General features: G+C 37.0%; 1 protein-coding gene across 3 annotated transcripts in view; it reads right to left on the bottom strand.

The window, feature by feature from the left end:
* LOC127063035 (carbonic anhydrase-related protein 10) overlaps positions 1 to 15681 on the bottom strand; it is a 187830-nt gene that overhangs the window by 8258 nt on the left and 163891 nt on the right. For all 3 annotated transcript variants that reach the window (XM_050992234.1, XM_050992233.1, XM_050992235.1), the window contains one exon: positions 11553 to 11619. In XM_050992234.1, the coding sequence (XP_050848191.1) occupies positions 11553 to 11619 (67 nt within the window). The remainder of the gene's footprint in view (positions 1 to 11552; positions 11620 to 15681) is intronic.

The raw sequence follows: 15681 nt of genomic DNA, 5'->3' as shown, positions 1-15681 counted from the left end.
AGCTGTCAAGCTTTTCTAAGCGAATCTCTCTTCCTGCCGACACCTCTTCCTCTCTTTCTCTTTTTTTCTTTCTTTCTACTCCTCTCTCTCTCTCTCTCTCTCTCTCTCTCTTTCTTTCTTTCTTCGTCCGTCTGTGTTGCTACCACGTTTACTACGATATACTGGTCGGTTATACACACCCCCCGTAGGACTTGTACTTCCTCTTTTCTTTTTTTTACTTCGCTCTCTTTTTTTCTTTTTTCTTCATTTCATTTTATTTTACCTACCACGGCGTATTCCCTCCGTTCGCGTCACCCTATATATATGTGTGTGTATATATATGTGTATATATATATACGTCGAACGACACACCCTCTCTACACGTACATACGATATATATATATATATATATTTATGTATGTATAAATACACACTGGTAGCTATATATGTATAAAAAGAACAGATTCGTACATAAACCGTACTCCGTAGATTTTTATTTTTATTTATCGTGCGTCCTGATTTCCTTCGCGGCCGAGAAAAGGTTAGACGGATGGCGGCTTTCGAAGGGAGGAAAAGAAAGGAAGTCTACCGGGGGATGACAAATAATAACGAGCGAACAAGAATGGAAAAATATCAAGCGAGCGAGGAGAGTAAAGGAGGAGAATGAGGAGAATGAGGAGGAGGAGGATTCGAACGTTGGAAAAGTGCTGTTCGTGGTGGAGGATGAAGATGAGGATGAAGAAGAAGAAGAAGAAGAAAAGGGACGACGAGATTCCCTCGTGATTAATGAAATACATTAACTCTTTCCACTCTTGCCGAGAGGTTAGGATTTACAATAGAGCTATGTGTACGTTGCGATCTCTCTCTCTCTCTCTCTCTCTCTCTCTCCTCCTTCTCCTTCTCTTTCTAATTGTATCATATACGCGTTGCCTCTACGCTCTAGATTACACATACATTACACGTTATAATCTTTTCTTTCACGTGTATATGCGTGTGCGCCTGAGCGAAGGCTCAAATATTTTTATGCTAATGCACAGCAAGCAAAAGGATTTATGGTTTGCCCGTGGTCGAGAAAAATTCGTAACTTTAGGAAAAGTTGTGCTTCGCTTACTCTTTTCCGTTGCTGTTTCTAGAGGCGAGAGTACTTTGTTTTTTTTCTCTCTCTTCTCTCTCTCTCTCTCTCTCTCTCTCTCTCTCTGTTCGTCTCTATTTTTTCTTTCCTTTTTCTTTTCTCCTTTTTCTTTCTTTCCTTCTTTCTTTCTTTCTTTCCTTCCTTTTTTTAAAGAGCGAAATTAAATTTAGAATTTCTTTTTTTATCTTCCTTCCTTTTTTTCTCTCCTTTTTTTTTTTTTTTTTTTTTTGTTTAATGAGATTACTTACCTTTTAATTTCGATGTCATCTCGTATACTCGAGTATGTTCTTCGTTGTTATATATATTATTTTCGATACTTCATATTCGTTCGATCGATTAGCCGAGTAAAGTCAAGGTCGTATCTGTTTTTTTAACGAAACGCGAAAAAACGAGATCATCCTTTCTTCTTTTTTGTCCTTTTTTTTCGTTCGTTTTTTCTTTTCTTTTCTTCTCTTTTCTTTTCTTTTCTTTTCTATTCTATTCTATTTTTTTTTCTCTTTTAGCTCCTCCTTACTTACCTACCTCCTATTATCCGATTGCCTCGACAACGTCAGTAATATTTCCGTTTCTGAAGTGTGCTTCTTCCGTGACGAGAACACGTATTAAAGCGCACGTGTTGTCTTCTATTCGTGAGAAAGTCGAATATCTCGTCTGGTACACAATGTGTATAGTAGTGGCTCTTAGAAAAATTGTTAGCTCGAATGGCCGTGACATAGACGCACACAAGAAACAAAGAAAAAGACAGAGAAAGAGACAAAAATAGGTAGATAGATAGATAGATAGATAGATAGATAGATAGATAGATAAAGACGAAGATAAAGATATACGAAGTAATAATTATGGGACGACTAGCGATAAAAGAAAACTTTGTAAATCTTCCTTTCTTTCTCTTTCTTTCATTCATTCATCTAACTCAAAGAAGTAACATTTTTAATTAGAAACGTACGATCGATCTTACTTCCTTTTATTTCTCCTCCACTTTATGAAAATCCATTTAAATTTCATTTGTAAAGTTTTATTCGTATAGAAATACATAAAATTGCGCTTACGATTTATTACTAGATGAAATAACATAGTCTGCTTTGAAAACGAATGGAAATCAAAGGAAGAGAAGATGTCAAGGGGGAAAGAGTGGGGGTAGTAGGGGTAGTAGGAGTAGTGGGGGTAGTAGGAGAGTCGTCGTGGATTGTGGATAGGGGTAGGAGTAGGAGTGGGAGTGAGAGTGAGGGTGAGAGGTAGAAGTAAAGGAAAATTGTTCGGGTAACATTGGGAAAGCGGAAAGACGAAAAGCGAGACAGCTAAGGCACGGCACAGCACTGCACGGCACTGCACGACACGACTTGCGCGTCGACAAACCGTGCTCAAGAAAACAATGTCAAATTGTGCGAGTTCCATCTCGCTTCTTCCTCGCATCGATTCTCCCTTAGATTCCACGTAGGAAGCAGACGCCACTTTCGAGTTTCACCTTATTGTTAGAAATGAGAATCCCTTTCTCAATTTAAAACTAAAACGCGACAGACGATATTTTCTTATTCCTTGTCTTTCTTTTTCTTCTTCGTTGTTTTTGTTGTTGTTGTTATTGTTATTTTTGAGGATATGAAGAATTTCCTTTGAAAATGTATTACGTAGTATCAACAACAAACTACGATCTTTTCTAACATAATAATTGGAGTCGTTGCGTTGGTAATTAAAAAAAGAATTGCTCTGGAGGAAGTAGGAATTTAAAAAAGAAAAAAGAAAAGGGGGGAAATGAAAAGAGAAAGAATTTAATTTTTTATACATTGCAATGCAGAGGGAATATATAGTTTCTCTTCTTTTCCTTTTTTGTTTTTGATATTTATAATTGTCGAAGCTCGAAGAGGACAAGACATCGAAATTGACATTTGAAACGATGTTTTAACGATATTACAAAGATCGACGATTTTCACGTGAAAGAGAACGGTCGAATAAAACGAATTCGTCATTTTCCTACGTTTTCCTACGTTCACGCACACGGATCTACATCGTAGTTATATATAGGTACGTACTTACGTTCGTATGTAACGTACGTGCCTATATGTAACTATCGTATACATGTAGTTTTAATGTTAAATACAAAACACACATCCCACTCGAATATTGTCCCTTTGCCAAGCAAAATCTCCGTACAAATAGGAGACACATCAAACGCTTCCTTCGCTTCGAATTCACCAGAGCTATACGCTTGGCCAGCTACGTTGTAATATTCCTAACGCGATGGGATTCACAAATTTCTCCTACCATTATATTTTGTCCAACGTACTATGTATGTATGTATGTATGTATGTATGTAGTTTCAAGCCAAAGCTGCAAAAGAGCTCAACCACCGCTTTCATTATAAAGTAATGAATGTATAATTAATGGAACGGAATACTTGCCACTCGAAATTCTTACCTTTAATTTTATCCTCAAAAGAGAGAAAGAAAAAGAGAGAGAGAGAGAGAGAGAGAGAGAAAATATATCTAGATGCGTGTTATGTATTTACGTCTACTTTCATGTCAGTTAGAAAAAAGTAGTATCGTTTAAGGCTCGCTCGTATCGCTTTAAAAATCTATTTTGATTTGGTTGTATTATTTCTCTCTCTCTCTCTTTCTGCTTCTGTCTATCTGTCTATCCGTCTATTTTATAGATCAACATATATTATTGCATATACACCGTTTAAATAGAAAAATAATATTTATTAGTATGCACCGCAAAATGAATATGAAATTAATTAAATGATTAATTGATTAATTAATTAATTAATACAAAACGAAGAAACGTCGGATATTGAAAGGAGAAAATAGATGAAAAAAGAAAGAAAGAAAGAAAGAAAGAAAGAAAGAAAGAAAGAATGAAACTTCGATCATCAAAAACGTAGGATATACCGATGCAAGTGTAATTATCGAATTTATAGATAGATAGTTAAAACTAATCCAAGATAGAAAGTTTCCAGAGGGTCTCGCTGACCAATCAATTATCGCGTCACGGTGGTCGCGTCTTTTTTTTCCCTTTTTTCATTTTTATTTTCTTTTTTTTTTGTTTTCTTTTTTTTCCTGATGCACTTTGTTTCGCAAACGAAAATGGGAGTGAGGGGTCTTATTGGAAGGAGAGGAGGGGGAGCAAAAAAAGAGAGCGAGAGAGAGAGAGAGAGAGTATCGATTTTGGTATCCAGGAGGATGGCTTGTCACCGTGATAAATCTACTCCGTCCAATTCTCCCGCGGCTACGGAAAATATTTTCGAAGCGAGCGGAGAGATCGCCGACCGAGAAAAAAGAAAAGTGAGTGAGCAAGAGAGAGAGAGAGAGAGAGAGAGTGGCTTGGGAAACAAAGATGTAAAAAAACAACAAAAAAGAAAGAAGAAAAGAAACAAAGAGGAAGAGAGAGAGAAAGAGAGAGAGAGAGAGCTCGACGCGATATCTTTCGTCTCGATTCTACCGAATCGGCAAAACTGCTTGCTCTCTTTCGTTTTAAAATACGAAACGTATATCGCGTTTTGTTCGGGAACGTGCCAGTAGTAAAAGATTCGAGTGTCTCGCGATCCGTGCTAAATTCTTTCAACAATTTTCATTCGCTCTAGTTATTTTAGTTTGATGTTGTCGTGCGGCGAGAGAGCTATATATATATATATATATATATATATATATATATATATATATGTATGTATATATATTTATAGGATGATATTGATTTTAGGTAGAATAAATGAGTCTCTAGAGGATTTATGAATATGTTTAGAACGTACATATTATCGTCGGATTATGTAATATTTGTCACGTTACGTTTTCTATCTCTCCAAGAATAACATCGTTCTTTCTTTTTTTATTTTCCATCTCCTTTTTTTTTTTCTTTCTTCTTTTTTTTTCACGTATAGTAAAGTTACGAAATTGTGTTCATTCACAAAGGAACTAAAATAGAAATGGTTTCTACCATAGGTATAACCGCAAATGTTTTGCATGAGAAACTTGCAAATAATATTTGTTCGAATTTCGACGTTTAGCTGACGGTTTCGTTGGCGAAGAAGATGAAGAGGAGAAGGAAGAGGAGGAGGTAAAAGTGGAGATGGAGGTGGAAGAGAAGTCGGGTCTGGGAAAACGGAAACGATGGGGGTTTCTGGAGTATGGGTACCAGGGTGGTAGTAGCTATAAAATACAATTTCTGGGGTGTCGGTTTAATACCACGCATACCATGCGAATATTTCATCTATTATCTACATTTCGTTGGTACGTAGGCATTCGCTTAGATCGTCCTGTACCGTTCATCGTCTAACGGGTGTTCAACGAGTAAATATCTCATCTCGTTCGATCGATCGATCCTTTAAAATTGTTAACCGTCGATTTCTCTTTCTTTTTTATTTATTATTCATTGAATTATGTTTCTTTGTTCCTTCTTATCGTATACTTCAAGAAAGAATAAAAAGAAATTTTAGAAAATCAAACGGATGACTACTCTAGGACGTAGTAATTCTTCTTACGATAGCAAGAGAGAAAAAAGAGAGAGAGAGAATATTTTATAAAACAATTTTAGATTAATAATAATCTTTTTATATTTTCAATCACGACAAATACTTGACATAGATACGATTTCATTTCTCCTCTGTCCATGGAAAAATAGAAAAAAAAAAAAAAGAAGATATAATACTAAATTATTTTCTTCCTTTTTTCCCACGAAAAATAAGAAACCAAGAAAAGAAAAAGAAAAGAGATAAAAAAAAAACACCACACGTTTATACAGAAGGGAAAATTGGAAATCTCATAAGTAATTAAACATTAAATATCTTACTTTGTTTTTCGTTTTTCTTTTTCTTTTTTTTTCTTATTTTTTTTTAAATCCTTTTTTTCACATACGGAACGAATAATTCAGTGAAAAGAAACGGAAAAAAAAACGGAAAAAAAAAATAAAAAAAAACAGAAAAAACAGAAAAAAGAGAACAGAGAAAAAAAAATGGTAAAAACCGTTTAGGGTCGTACTTCCGAGTATTTTGCCGCGTTCCAAGTGTGTTGTATATAATGCAGCACGGGGAGCCTACTTGAGAGAAATTATAGGCCGCGCCTGCAGTCTTGATATGCGGCTTGCCGACACTCCTTCGAGAAGTAGGTAGGTAGGTGGATAGGTAGCTAGGTACTTTCACGAAAGGAGAATCCCTTACGAAACCCTTACGTACCTTCGTGGAAAATTTCACCACGTTCCTACGGACAAAAACTTATTGTACCTGTCTGCTTTGATAAAATTGTAGCTTCTTTTCTCTCTCTCTCTCTCTCTCTCTGTCTTTCTTTTTTTTTCTTATTTCTTTCTGTCTTCTTTACGCGCACATACCAACTACTCTGTCCTAAAAAATAAGCAAGAAGGAGTTTCCACCCCCGTAACATTCTTTTTTTTCGAATGGAACGCTTTTGACGAATGAAAGGGGAACGCAGATGGATTGCGTCGGAAATTTTCGGAAGGGTGCTAAGAATAAAATTAAGAAATACCTTTATCAATGTTTCATGGATCGTTCGAATCGATTTTCTCTCTCTCTCTCTCTCTCTTTTTTTTCTTTATTTTTTTTTTAACATCGTTATTCGAAGAAATTAAGATATTAAACGGAATGACATGGACGGTAAAGACCACGAGAAAAGAAAAGGGGAGGATAAATAATCGATGCGTGTATACGTAAGAGTATATCTGTAACGTTTTATTATGGGATATGAGAAAGGGACAGATATAAATGATTAATCAAATTATCAGAAAGAGAGAGAGAGAGAGAGAGAGAGAGAGAGAGAGAGAGAGGAGAGAAGAAAATTAAATCAAATTTTTGTCAACGTGTATAGAAAAAAAAAAGAAAGAAAAAAGAGAAGAGTAAAAAATGTGTTAGTTCGTACACGAGGTATTGAACAAAATAAAAAATACAAAAAATGAAGAAAAAAGTTCGTTGACATTTGTAGATATTAATACATACATACATACGTACATACGTACGTACATACGTACATACGTACGTACGTACGTACGTACGTACATACATAGATACGTACATACATAGATATTCTCGTATATGCGAAATAGAGACGCGTGAGTATGAAATTGGCCTATTCGTGTGTTAGTGCCAACCTACCGGGCAGAAACTGCTCCCGATCTGTCTACCACGGAATTCCAGGCATCTCCTCCCCGTCAGTGCTTGCTAGCACAATCATAATGCTCGAAAGCGTGCTCGTTGCATTCAACTGTACTTGACAGCTCCTCTGTTCTTTACGTAGTAAGCAAGCACCCACCCCATCCATGCGAATTCCGCATCGTAATAATTAATTACAAATATAGGCTTTTCGTTGGAATTCTAAATAATTTGTAACATCCTTTCCCATGTTAAAGGCCAACCTTAGAAGAGAAAAGAGATTTCTCGTAGTAGATCTCTTCTACGTGACACGTTTCTATGTGAGGATATAATTTTACAAAAATGTGTGTGTATGTGTTGGTGTAATATGTCGGGCTATGAAAAATAGAAAAATAGACGACGACGAGGACGAGGACGAGGACGAGGACGAGGACGAATCGTCGCTCGTTAAAACGCGTTAAGTGGATAAACAAAAAGATTTGACGATAACGTACGCTCGAAATAATAGGAATATTTGTATACATGTCCCTATATCCATATACACATCTTCCTTTCTTTTTCTATACATACATACATACATACATACATATATATATATATATATATATATATATATATATATATACTATATTTACACACAACGGACACAAAACATACATCCCCATTTTATTGTGACTTTCGAACGGATACGGATAAACCTTCCAGAACGTGTGCACGTTGAAAATAAAAGAACCAACAGATTTTGCATCGCACGGCAACGCGCGTGTATCCGCCAAAATCCCGTGCGATCGTTCGTGCGAAAACCGAAGCCAAGCTCGTAAATTCATTGGGGACTCATTTGGAGTCAATGAATCCGGCGATACTATACCGAGATAATGCGACCATCCCGTTCGAATATACTCCGAATAAATTCTAATATCGCGTTCGTCCGTTTCAGTAATAACCTGGCCGCTACCCTCACCACTCAACTACCCTTTCCCACGTTTACAATTGTCGAAACTCGTCCGCAATTCACACGATCAATGGAATTCGTACAGGAAAGTAAATGCTTACTTAGTTGTATGTAGTACGAGCATAGGTAGAAAAGATGTTTGTAAACTAACACGGATTAGATTTAAGTTAGTCGACTAGACGTGATTCGTCCTTCGTCCTTCTCGTTTCGGACGACGAAACTCTATGCACTTGAGAATCTCGTCTCGTGTGAGATTTGTCAGCGAAACTTACGACACTCTCTCTCTCTCTCTCTCTCTCTCTCTCCTTCGCTGTTGAATATTAGCAGAGAACATTTGAAACCTCAAATAGACTCTAACTTTAATGAAACATATCTCGTGAACAAAAATTCTCTTTTATATTTGCATAGAAGACGTTTAACTAGTTAAATGTCTTTTTATTTTTCTTTTCACGAATTTACTAAGTACATACACACATACATATATACATATATCACATATATATACTACGTATCATACACACATATAGACTATCTACTAGTTATCAGAAAAGATTTTTCAATTCATTCGAAGAATAAGATATTCACCGATAAATACCTCTCCATCTCACCCTTTCATCCTTCTCTCAAACATTCGTATTTTTCATTGCTTAGCGCTATAATTTCAGTGCATATCTAGTTGCCATTGGGCCGATATACGTACTACAATAGAATACTTAGATTCCTGCCGTTTCCCAGGTCTTCCCGCCCTCCTCTCACCTCCCCTCCCCCTTCATCCTACCCCTTTCACCCAACTGTTTTCCATTGTCTTATGAGTTATGTGGCCCGGTCTAGGTGTCAACACGGTATTGATTACAATGCACCCATACATATTCCACCATCTTGCCCGGGGATTTATGCACACATGGATTTCTAAACGTAGGACAACGTATGATCGTATCTCATTCATCTATGTATATAGTAAATCGAGATATCGATCGATCAAGAATTCCTTTCCTTTCGTCATTAAAAAAACAGAGAAAGAAAGAGAGAGAGAGAGAGAGAGAGAGAGAAAAGTTTGACAGTTTTTAGATCATTTTTTCAACTTGGAAAATTATTTTCTTTCTTACATCATTTTCATCATCATCATCATCATCATCATCAATCTTCTTCGTTATTAAAAAAACTCGATCATTAAATGAATAGTTTTTTCAGAATACATAAATTACAGATCTCCGTTTTTCAAAGAAAAAAAAAAAAAGTGAGAGAGATGAATAAAGAAAAAAGAAAGAAAGAAAGAAAGAAAGAAAGAAAGAAAGAAAAAGACGCGAGGCATCGAAAGGAACAGCGTCGTGGACACGCGGCTGCCTCGAGAACGGAGACAAAAGGAAGCTCTCGGTAAAGAGGAGCCGGAGGGTGTTATCGAGTCACGTGACAAGATAGACTCTCCTCTTACACATAAAGGCGCGCACGCGCTGGCACGGATATTCGTCGTGGCGAAGTGACTCGTTACCTTAAGAGAGTCATTTTCCTCCCTTCTCCATCTCTCTCTCTCTCTTTCCCTCTCCTTCTCTCTTTATCGTCCTCACTTTTTCCTCTTTCCCCTTTGCCTCTCGTCTTCTCTCCATCTCTCGCGCCTCGACTTTTCACCCTCTCGACTATGTCGTGGGAAAGAGAGAAAGATAGGACCTTTACTTCTCTTTATATATATATATATTTCTCTCTTTTTCTCTCCGATTTTTTCTTTTTCAGGCAACATTTTATTTATTATCCAAAGTTATCTCATCTAAGGGCTCATCCAGCATCGCTTCAAGTTCTTTTTCAGACGTTATCTGGTGCGTGAAGCGCGTATTCATCCTGACGCTGCTGTTCAACTACACTTTTCGTTATCCAATGCCAAGGAAAGAGCAAGAGAGTGAGAGAGAGAGAAGGGGTGGTATACCGTAACGATGGCATACCTTCCACCAGTCTACTTTGCACTATTCGCTACGACGATTCTCGGCTATGTCGGCTACTAATTGCGAGCTTACTTTTCACCTTCCACCATTCCTCCTACATCCAAGGAACCGACCGACACGCCTCGCTCTCTGAAACAAGTGCTTTTCAATTCGAACGTTCCACGAGAAAATCATAGGACATGTAAGCAAGTACGTAAGTAGTTAAGTAGCACTATCCAAGTACGATTATACATCCCGTTGTACTTGCTTTTGATAGTTTCAATTACAGTATGGTATTTTTGTTTAATAGCAATGTCTGTCATACCATCGAAAATAGATGAAAATACGCGTTAATTTATCCTAGAGAAACTCTAGTTAATTTAATTTCGTTTCTAACATCTAGCTATAACGTTATTATCTCGATTTTCGTATACGTTTATACATCCTAATGTAGTTGCTTTTGATAGCTCGAATTATGATACGTTCTATCCTCGACAGCTGTCTCTCGTATACGATTAAAAATAGATCGAAATACGCGTTAATCGCTCCAAGAGAGACTAACGTTATCGTCTCGATTTTCTTCGATATTAGACACTTTATCTTCATGACTGTACGTCTGTCTATAATATATAACTCAATGCCGATATCGCACCACCTATAGACCATGATTATATTAATCTCATAGATACATGTACGCGTATCTATAGTCACATGGAAATGTCACGCTTCATACCGTTGTCGAACGTTAAATGTTATAAATAGAGAGACGTGTAATTTGTCTCATTGAATGAGCGCAGACACGATCGATACGGTGTAAAGTAGAAAATAGATTCAATGTGAATGTAAAAATAAAATAAAAATGGATACCGTCTGTCGCCAATCATAAAATTTATCAAAGTTCATTCCGAAGGAAAACGAACGAGTATATTATATACGTTTATTGAATTTCATTACGACATCATCGGACCTTCGGTTCGATCGATAATTATTGTAATTGTAATAGATTTAAAGAGGACCTTCTTCTCTTTTCTTCTTTTTTTCTTTTCCTTTATTTTTTTTTTCGCGATCCCGAAGCGTTCCATGAGTTTGAAAGCTCTCTCTTTCTCTCTTTCTCTCTCCATCAAGGGAGTACAGAAGTCGATCGGTTTTTTCGAGAGCATCAAGGATATTCAAAGAAAAGGTCTTTTCCGAATCGAACTTTCGCGTTGTTCTCCTTTGTGCATTTCTCATCTCGCTTTACGATTTCGCGCTGAATAAATTTCCCGTATAAAGTGCCTCGCATAAAATGACTTACGAATCTATTTTAATCGAATCCGATCAAATTTTATTTCATTTAAATTTCGTTAACTATAACGGCGATTGACTCGAGAAAAGAAATTTTCCAAGGACTGTTTAATAAACGACCCTTGAAAATTGTTATAACGATTTTATGTTAATTTTGATCGACATTTAATTCGATTTAATATCGTTTAAGAATTTGATACGTACCTCTGTGAAGAACCTTGCTAAATACGCTCGTGATAATACGTAGTTCTGGATTTAACGTTTCACCGAGCTGCAACAGAAAACAAGTTTCCACGTATTGTTTTTATTCTTTGTTGTTGTTGTTGTTGTTGTTGTTGTTGTTGTTGTTGTTGTTGTTGTTGTTGAGATAAATAACTTGAAGAAAATGGTGTATAAAGAGTTAACAGGGAATGCCGGAAGATCGTTTGGAAAGTTTCGTCGTGGGATACCATTAAAGAGTATACGTAATAGCTATCGAAAACAAACCTCGAGTTGGGAAGTGACGATAAATGAGAAGATTTATATCTTTTTACGAATAGTGCCGTGCTACAAAACAAAAAAAGAAAACAACAAAAACAAAAAAAAAAACCTAATACATATATACACCGAACTTTGTTCAACGCGGATCCTTCGAGCAAAGTTTTTTATTTGGTAACGTTGATTACAAGGATGGATCCGTTTCAAATGTTACACAGGCCAACGTTTTTACTTGGAACGTTATGGATGTTGGATACTTTGTTTCACGAAACGGAAAAAAAGAACAAGAAAAAGAACAAAAAAAAAGAGGGAGAGAGAAGGAAAAATGTTCGGAAACAAAATTTCTATCATCGGACACGATTAACGATGTTAAGGAACAACTATTGGAATCAACGAGAGGAAGCAACGAGGTACGTCGGTGGTAGTGGTCCGATCCATTGGAAATAGTTTTACCCATCGATTCTGTTAAATCGTCAAACTATTCGAAACAATTGGAATCGGCACGAATCCATTGAAACTATTTTATATCCAGTGAAATGTACGCAAGTAACTACGTACAAACGATAATGCGAATGATTTAACGCCGAGAAACTTTGAAAAAAAAGGAGAACGAAAAAAAAAAGAAAAAGAAACAAAAAAAAAAGGAAAAAGAAAACAGGAAAACCTATGAGATTTCCTTGTTTTATTAATTCCATTACATTTTTTTTTTCTTTTTCTATCCCAAAAGAAACAAAAATGAAATGAGAGAAAGAAAAGGAAAGAAAAAAAACGAGATCGTAGATCGTTGATTCGATAAGAACTTTGACGATGATCTTCAAAGAGGCGTTTACTTTTTTTTTTTATCATTTTTTGTCTCCCCCTTTTTTTTGGTTTACAAATCATCCAGCTTTTGCGTTTGTGAGTTGCGTTGAAATTCCGTCGGCGTTCAACGCGTGCCAGGCTGCACGTTCTCGTAATATAGTCGTTTATCTTTTCGGAAAATTTACAGAAAGGGGAAGAACTAGAAGGAGAAGAAGAGGGGTTAAAAGGAGGAGGAGGAAGAGGAATAAGAGGAGGACGAGGAGGAGGAGGAGGAGAGAAGAGTAGGAATAGCATCGTGCAAGCGGCAGTCGTCTCTCGGCACAACTGCAAAGTTTTCCTTTTCTACACGCGACATCGTTCTCTCTTACGTGTTCTACCGCACTTTTATGCGTCAGCATAAATCCGTTGGCTGCGCGTACTCCCACGATTAAACTTGTAGAAACTTGCGATTCTCCAAGGTCTATTCGTTTAACAACATTGTCCTTTGGTTCTAACTCATTTCGTGGAAGCATTCAAAATTGATTTACGTTGTTCTTTTCGATATCGGTTTTGAAACGATTGTATCGATTGACGTGTCCTCGACGTCGGTCGAAACAAATTTGAAAGGAAAAGAAAAAGAAAGAAAACAAAAAAGAAAAGAAGGAGGAGAGAAAAAAGAAAAAAGAAAAGAATTTCCCGCGTTAAATTATTTCTATTTATTATTTCTTATTATTAATCTTAAAAAAAAAAGAGAGAGAGAAGAATCGTTTTTGTTTTCTCTTTACCTCGTTTCAGGCAAGAATAGGCGCATACACACTCACGCACATACATACAGATACATACATACAAACGAGCTTTGAATGGTTCTTTTACTTTTGCCGCTTTCTCGTTAAGAGAGTAACATTAACGTTGGATCTTATCGGTCGATGTTAATGCGTTTTCCAGAATATGCAAGAAGTGGAGTGAGATAGAGAATGAGAGAGAGAGAGAGAGAGAGAGAGAGAGAGAGAGGAAGAGAGGGAGATTATTTCTCAGTGAAATTAATCATAATGAAAAATATCTAACGGCCGGTAGGAAATGAAGACGACGCTAATTCCATCATCTTAACCTACAGTTTAATTCAGGCTGCTTCTGGGAGCCTACCCTGATTATGAATTAAGAGGGTTAATTGCAACGGTGGTGGTCGGTCGTACGTAAAGCAACCTAGTAGAGAGCCAACGTTATACTCTTCTTGCCTCCTTCTACTTCTCCTTCTTCGTAACCCTGCAAAAGGTATAGCTAATCTCTATCGTTATATTATAGCAATCTAGTCTGAAAAATATTAGCTTCCCGTTCGCTGACACTTCATCGTATCCTAATTAAATCCTTTCGTTTAAATTATTCTCAGCTAGTAGGAAAACTGGTCCATTGGGTGGAACAACGATATAACGATGAATATCGCGCGATGTGAAAGTTTTCAGGAAAAATCCTGATTGAAAATCGGAGAGAGAGAGAGAGAGAGAGAGACATAAAAACTGTTGTATCGGAAACAAAACATTTAATTAAAAAATAGAGAAAGATAGATGGGTGGTATGTCTAAGCGAAAGTTAGTTAGCATGGTGACTGAAACGAAAAAAGGAAAAGAAGAAACGAAATTAAAAAAAAAAAAAAAAAGAAAAATGTATAACGAAAAAAAGAAGAAGAAGAGAGAGAGAGAGAGAGAGAGAGAGAGAAGAAGAAAAAGAAAAAGAAGAGAAAAGGTAGCTCGGCGTAGAACGTACGTAGAAAAAGTTTGACTGTGAACAGGTGAAAATATTTTTCTCTTTCTCTTTCTTTCTCACGTAGGATACATATTCCACTTACGTATACGTATCTACCTACGTACGTACGTAACCACACACATGCACATACACACGTAGAGAGATTCTCGGCCACGGAAGAAGGAACGGCGTTTCATCGTAACCCTGCTCGTTTATATCTCAACCCTCCGGCGCTCCAGGGTATAATCCGTTTGAATTACAGTCGTCAACCTTAGCCTCTCTCTCTCTCTCTCTTTCTCTTCCTCTTTCGACCTGTTCACCCTTTCAACGCACACCTTTGCGATCAACTCTCTGCTAAAGAGAGACAGAGACGAAGAGAGAGAGAGAGAGAGAGAGAGAGAGAGAGAGAGAGGGAAGGGGTTGGAAAACGACAGGGAAAGAGATCGAGTACTTTCCGGCGTCGACTCGAGAAGAGAGAAAGCAGGACGACGAGAGGAGGATGAGGATTGGCTTAAACTGTCTGGGGGCTTGCTCGAAACTTCTCCATCGAGTTATCACCGCTAACTTTCCTATCTGATTCTCGATATGACAGCTGGAGAAAAAAATATATTAAACAATCATTATGTAGATGGATAGCTCGCTCGCTGTCCTTTTACACATCAGGTTTTGCTAACTTTCGTTTCGTTTCACGTGTCGTCGTGCTTTTCATTTTTTCCGAGAACTTTTCTTCTCTGGTTAATGATTAATATCTAATCAACCCCACGATGTATATATATATATATATATATATATATATATATATATATATACATCCCTATCTCTCATCCGATTAATTAAAGTAGGACGGATAGTCTTCTTATTGGGATGTACCATATCAACGAATAAAAAGTTATATCTTCTCTATCTCTCTCTCGTCGATCATACGTCTATGTCTTTTTTATTCCACTATTTTTTTCGTTAATCCTTCTCCTTTTTTCCCTCTTTTTTTTTTGGGGAAAACAGATATCCATACGAGTAATAACAATGTTAAATTCTGTCCGATCGAATTTGATAACAAACGTTCTAAAGTCCTAGGTACGAACGAGCACGTGTGATTTATTCACGGAACCCCTCGAAAATTGGTACCCTCGTATCATACGCAAAAGGTATTTAATATGACATGCGCGTGTTAATCCACTTGGCGTTTGCACTGATATTGACAGAGATTGCAATAGCGCGATACAGGTGATACTGGTAGCCGATATGGATCCGTACCGTTGCCTGTAGCCGCTAGCACAAAGAGCGAGCAAGAGAGACAGAGAGAGAACGAGAGAGAGAGAGAGAGAGAGAGAGAGAGA

Source organism: Vespula vulgaris, chromosome 4 (assembly GCF_905475345.1).
Source record: "Vespula vulgaris chromosome 4, iyVesVulg1.1, whole genome shotgun sequence".
NCBI lineage: Eukaryota > Metazoa > Arthropoda > Insecta > Hymenoptera > Vespidae > Vespula > Vespula vulgaris.
Note: the sequence above shows the minus strand (reverse complement) of the source record. Positions and strands in the feature narration are given on the sequence as shown.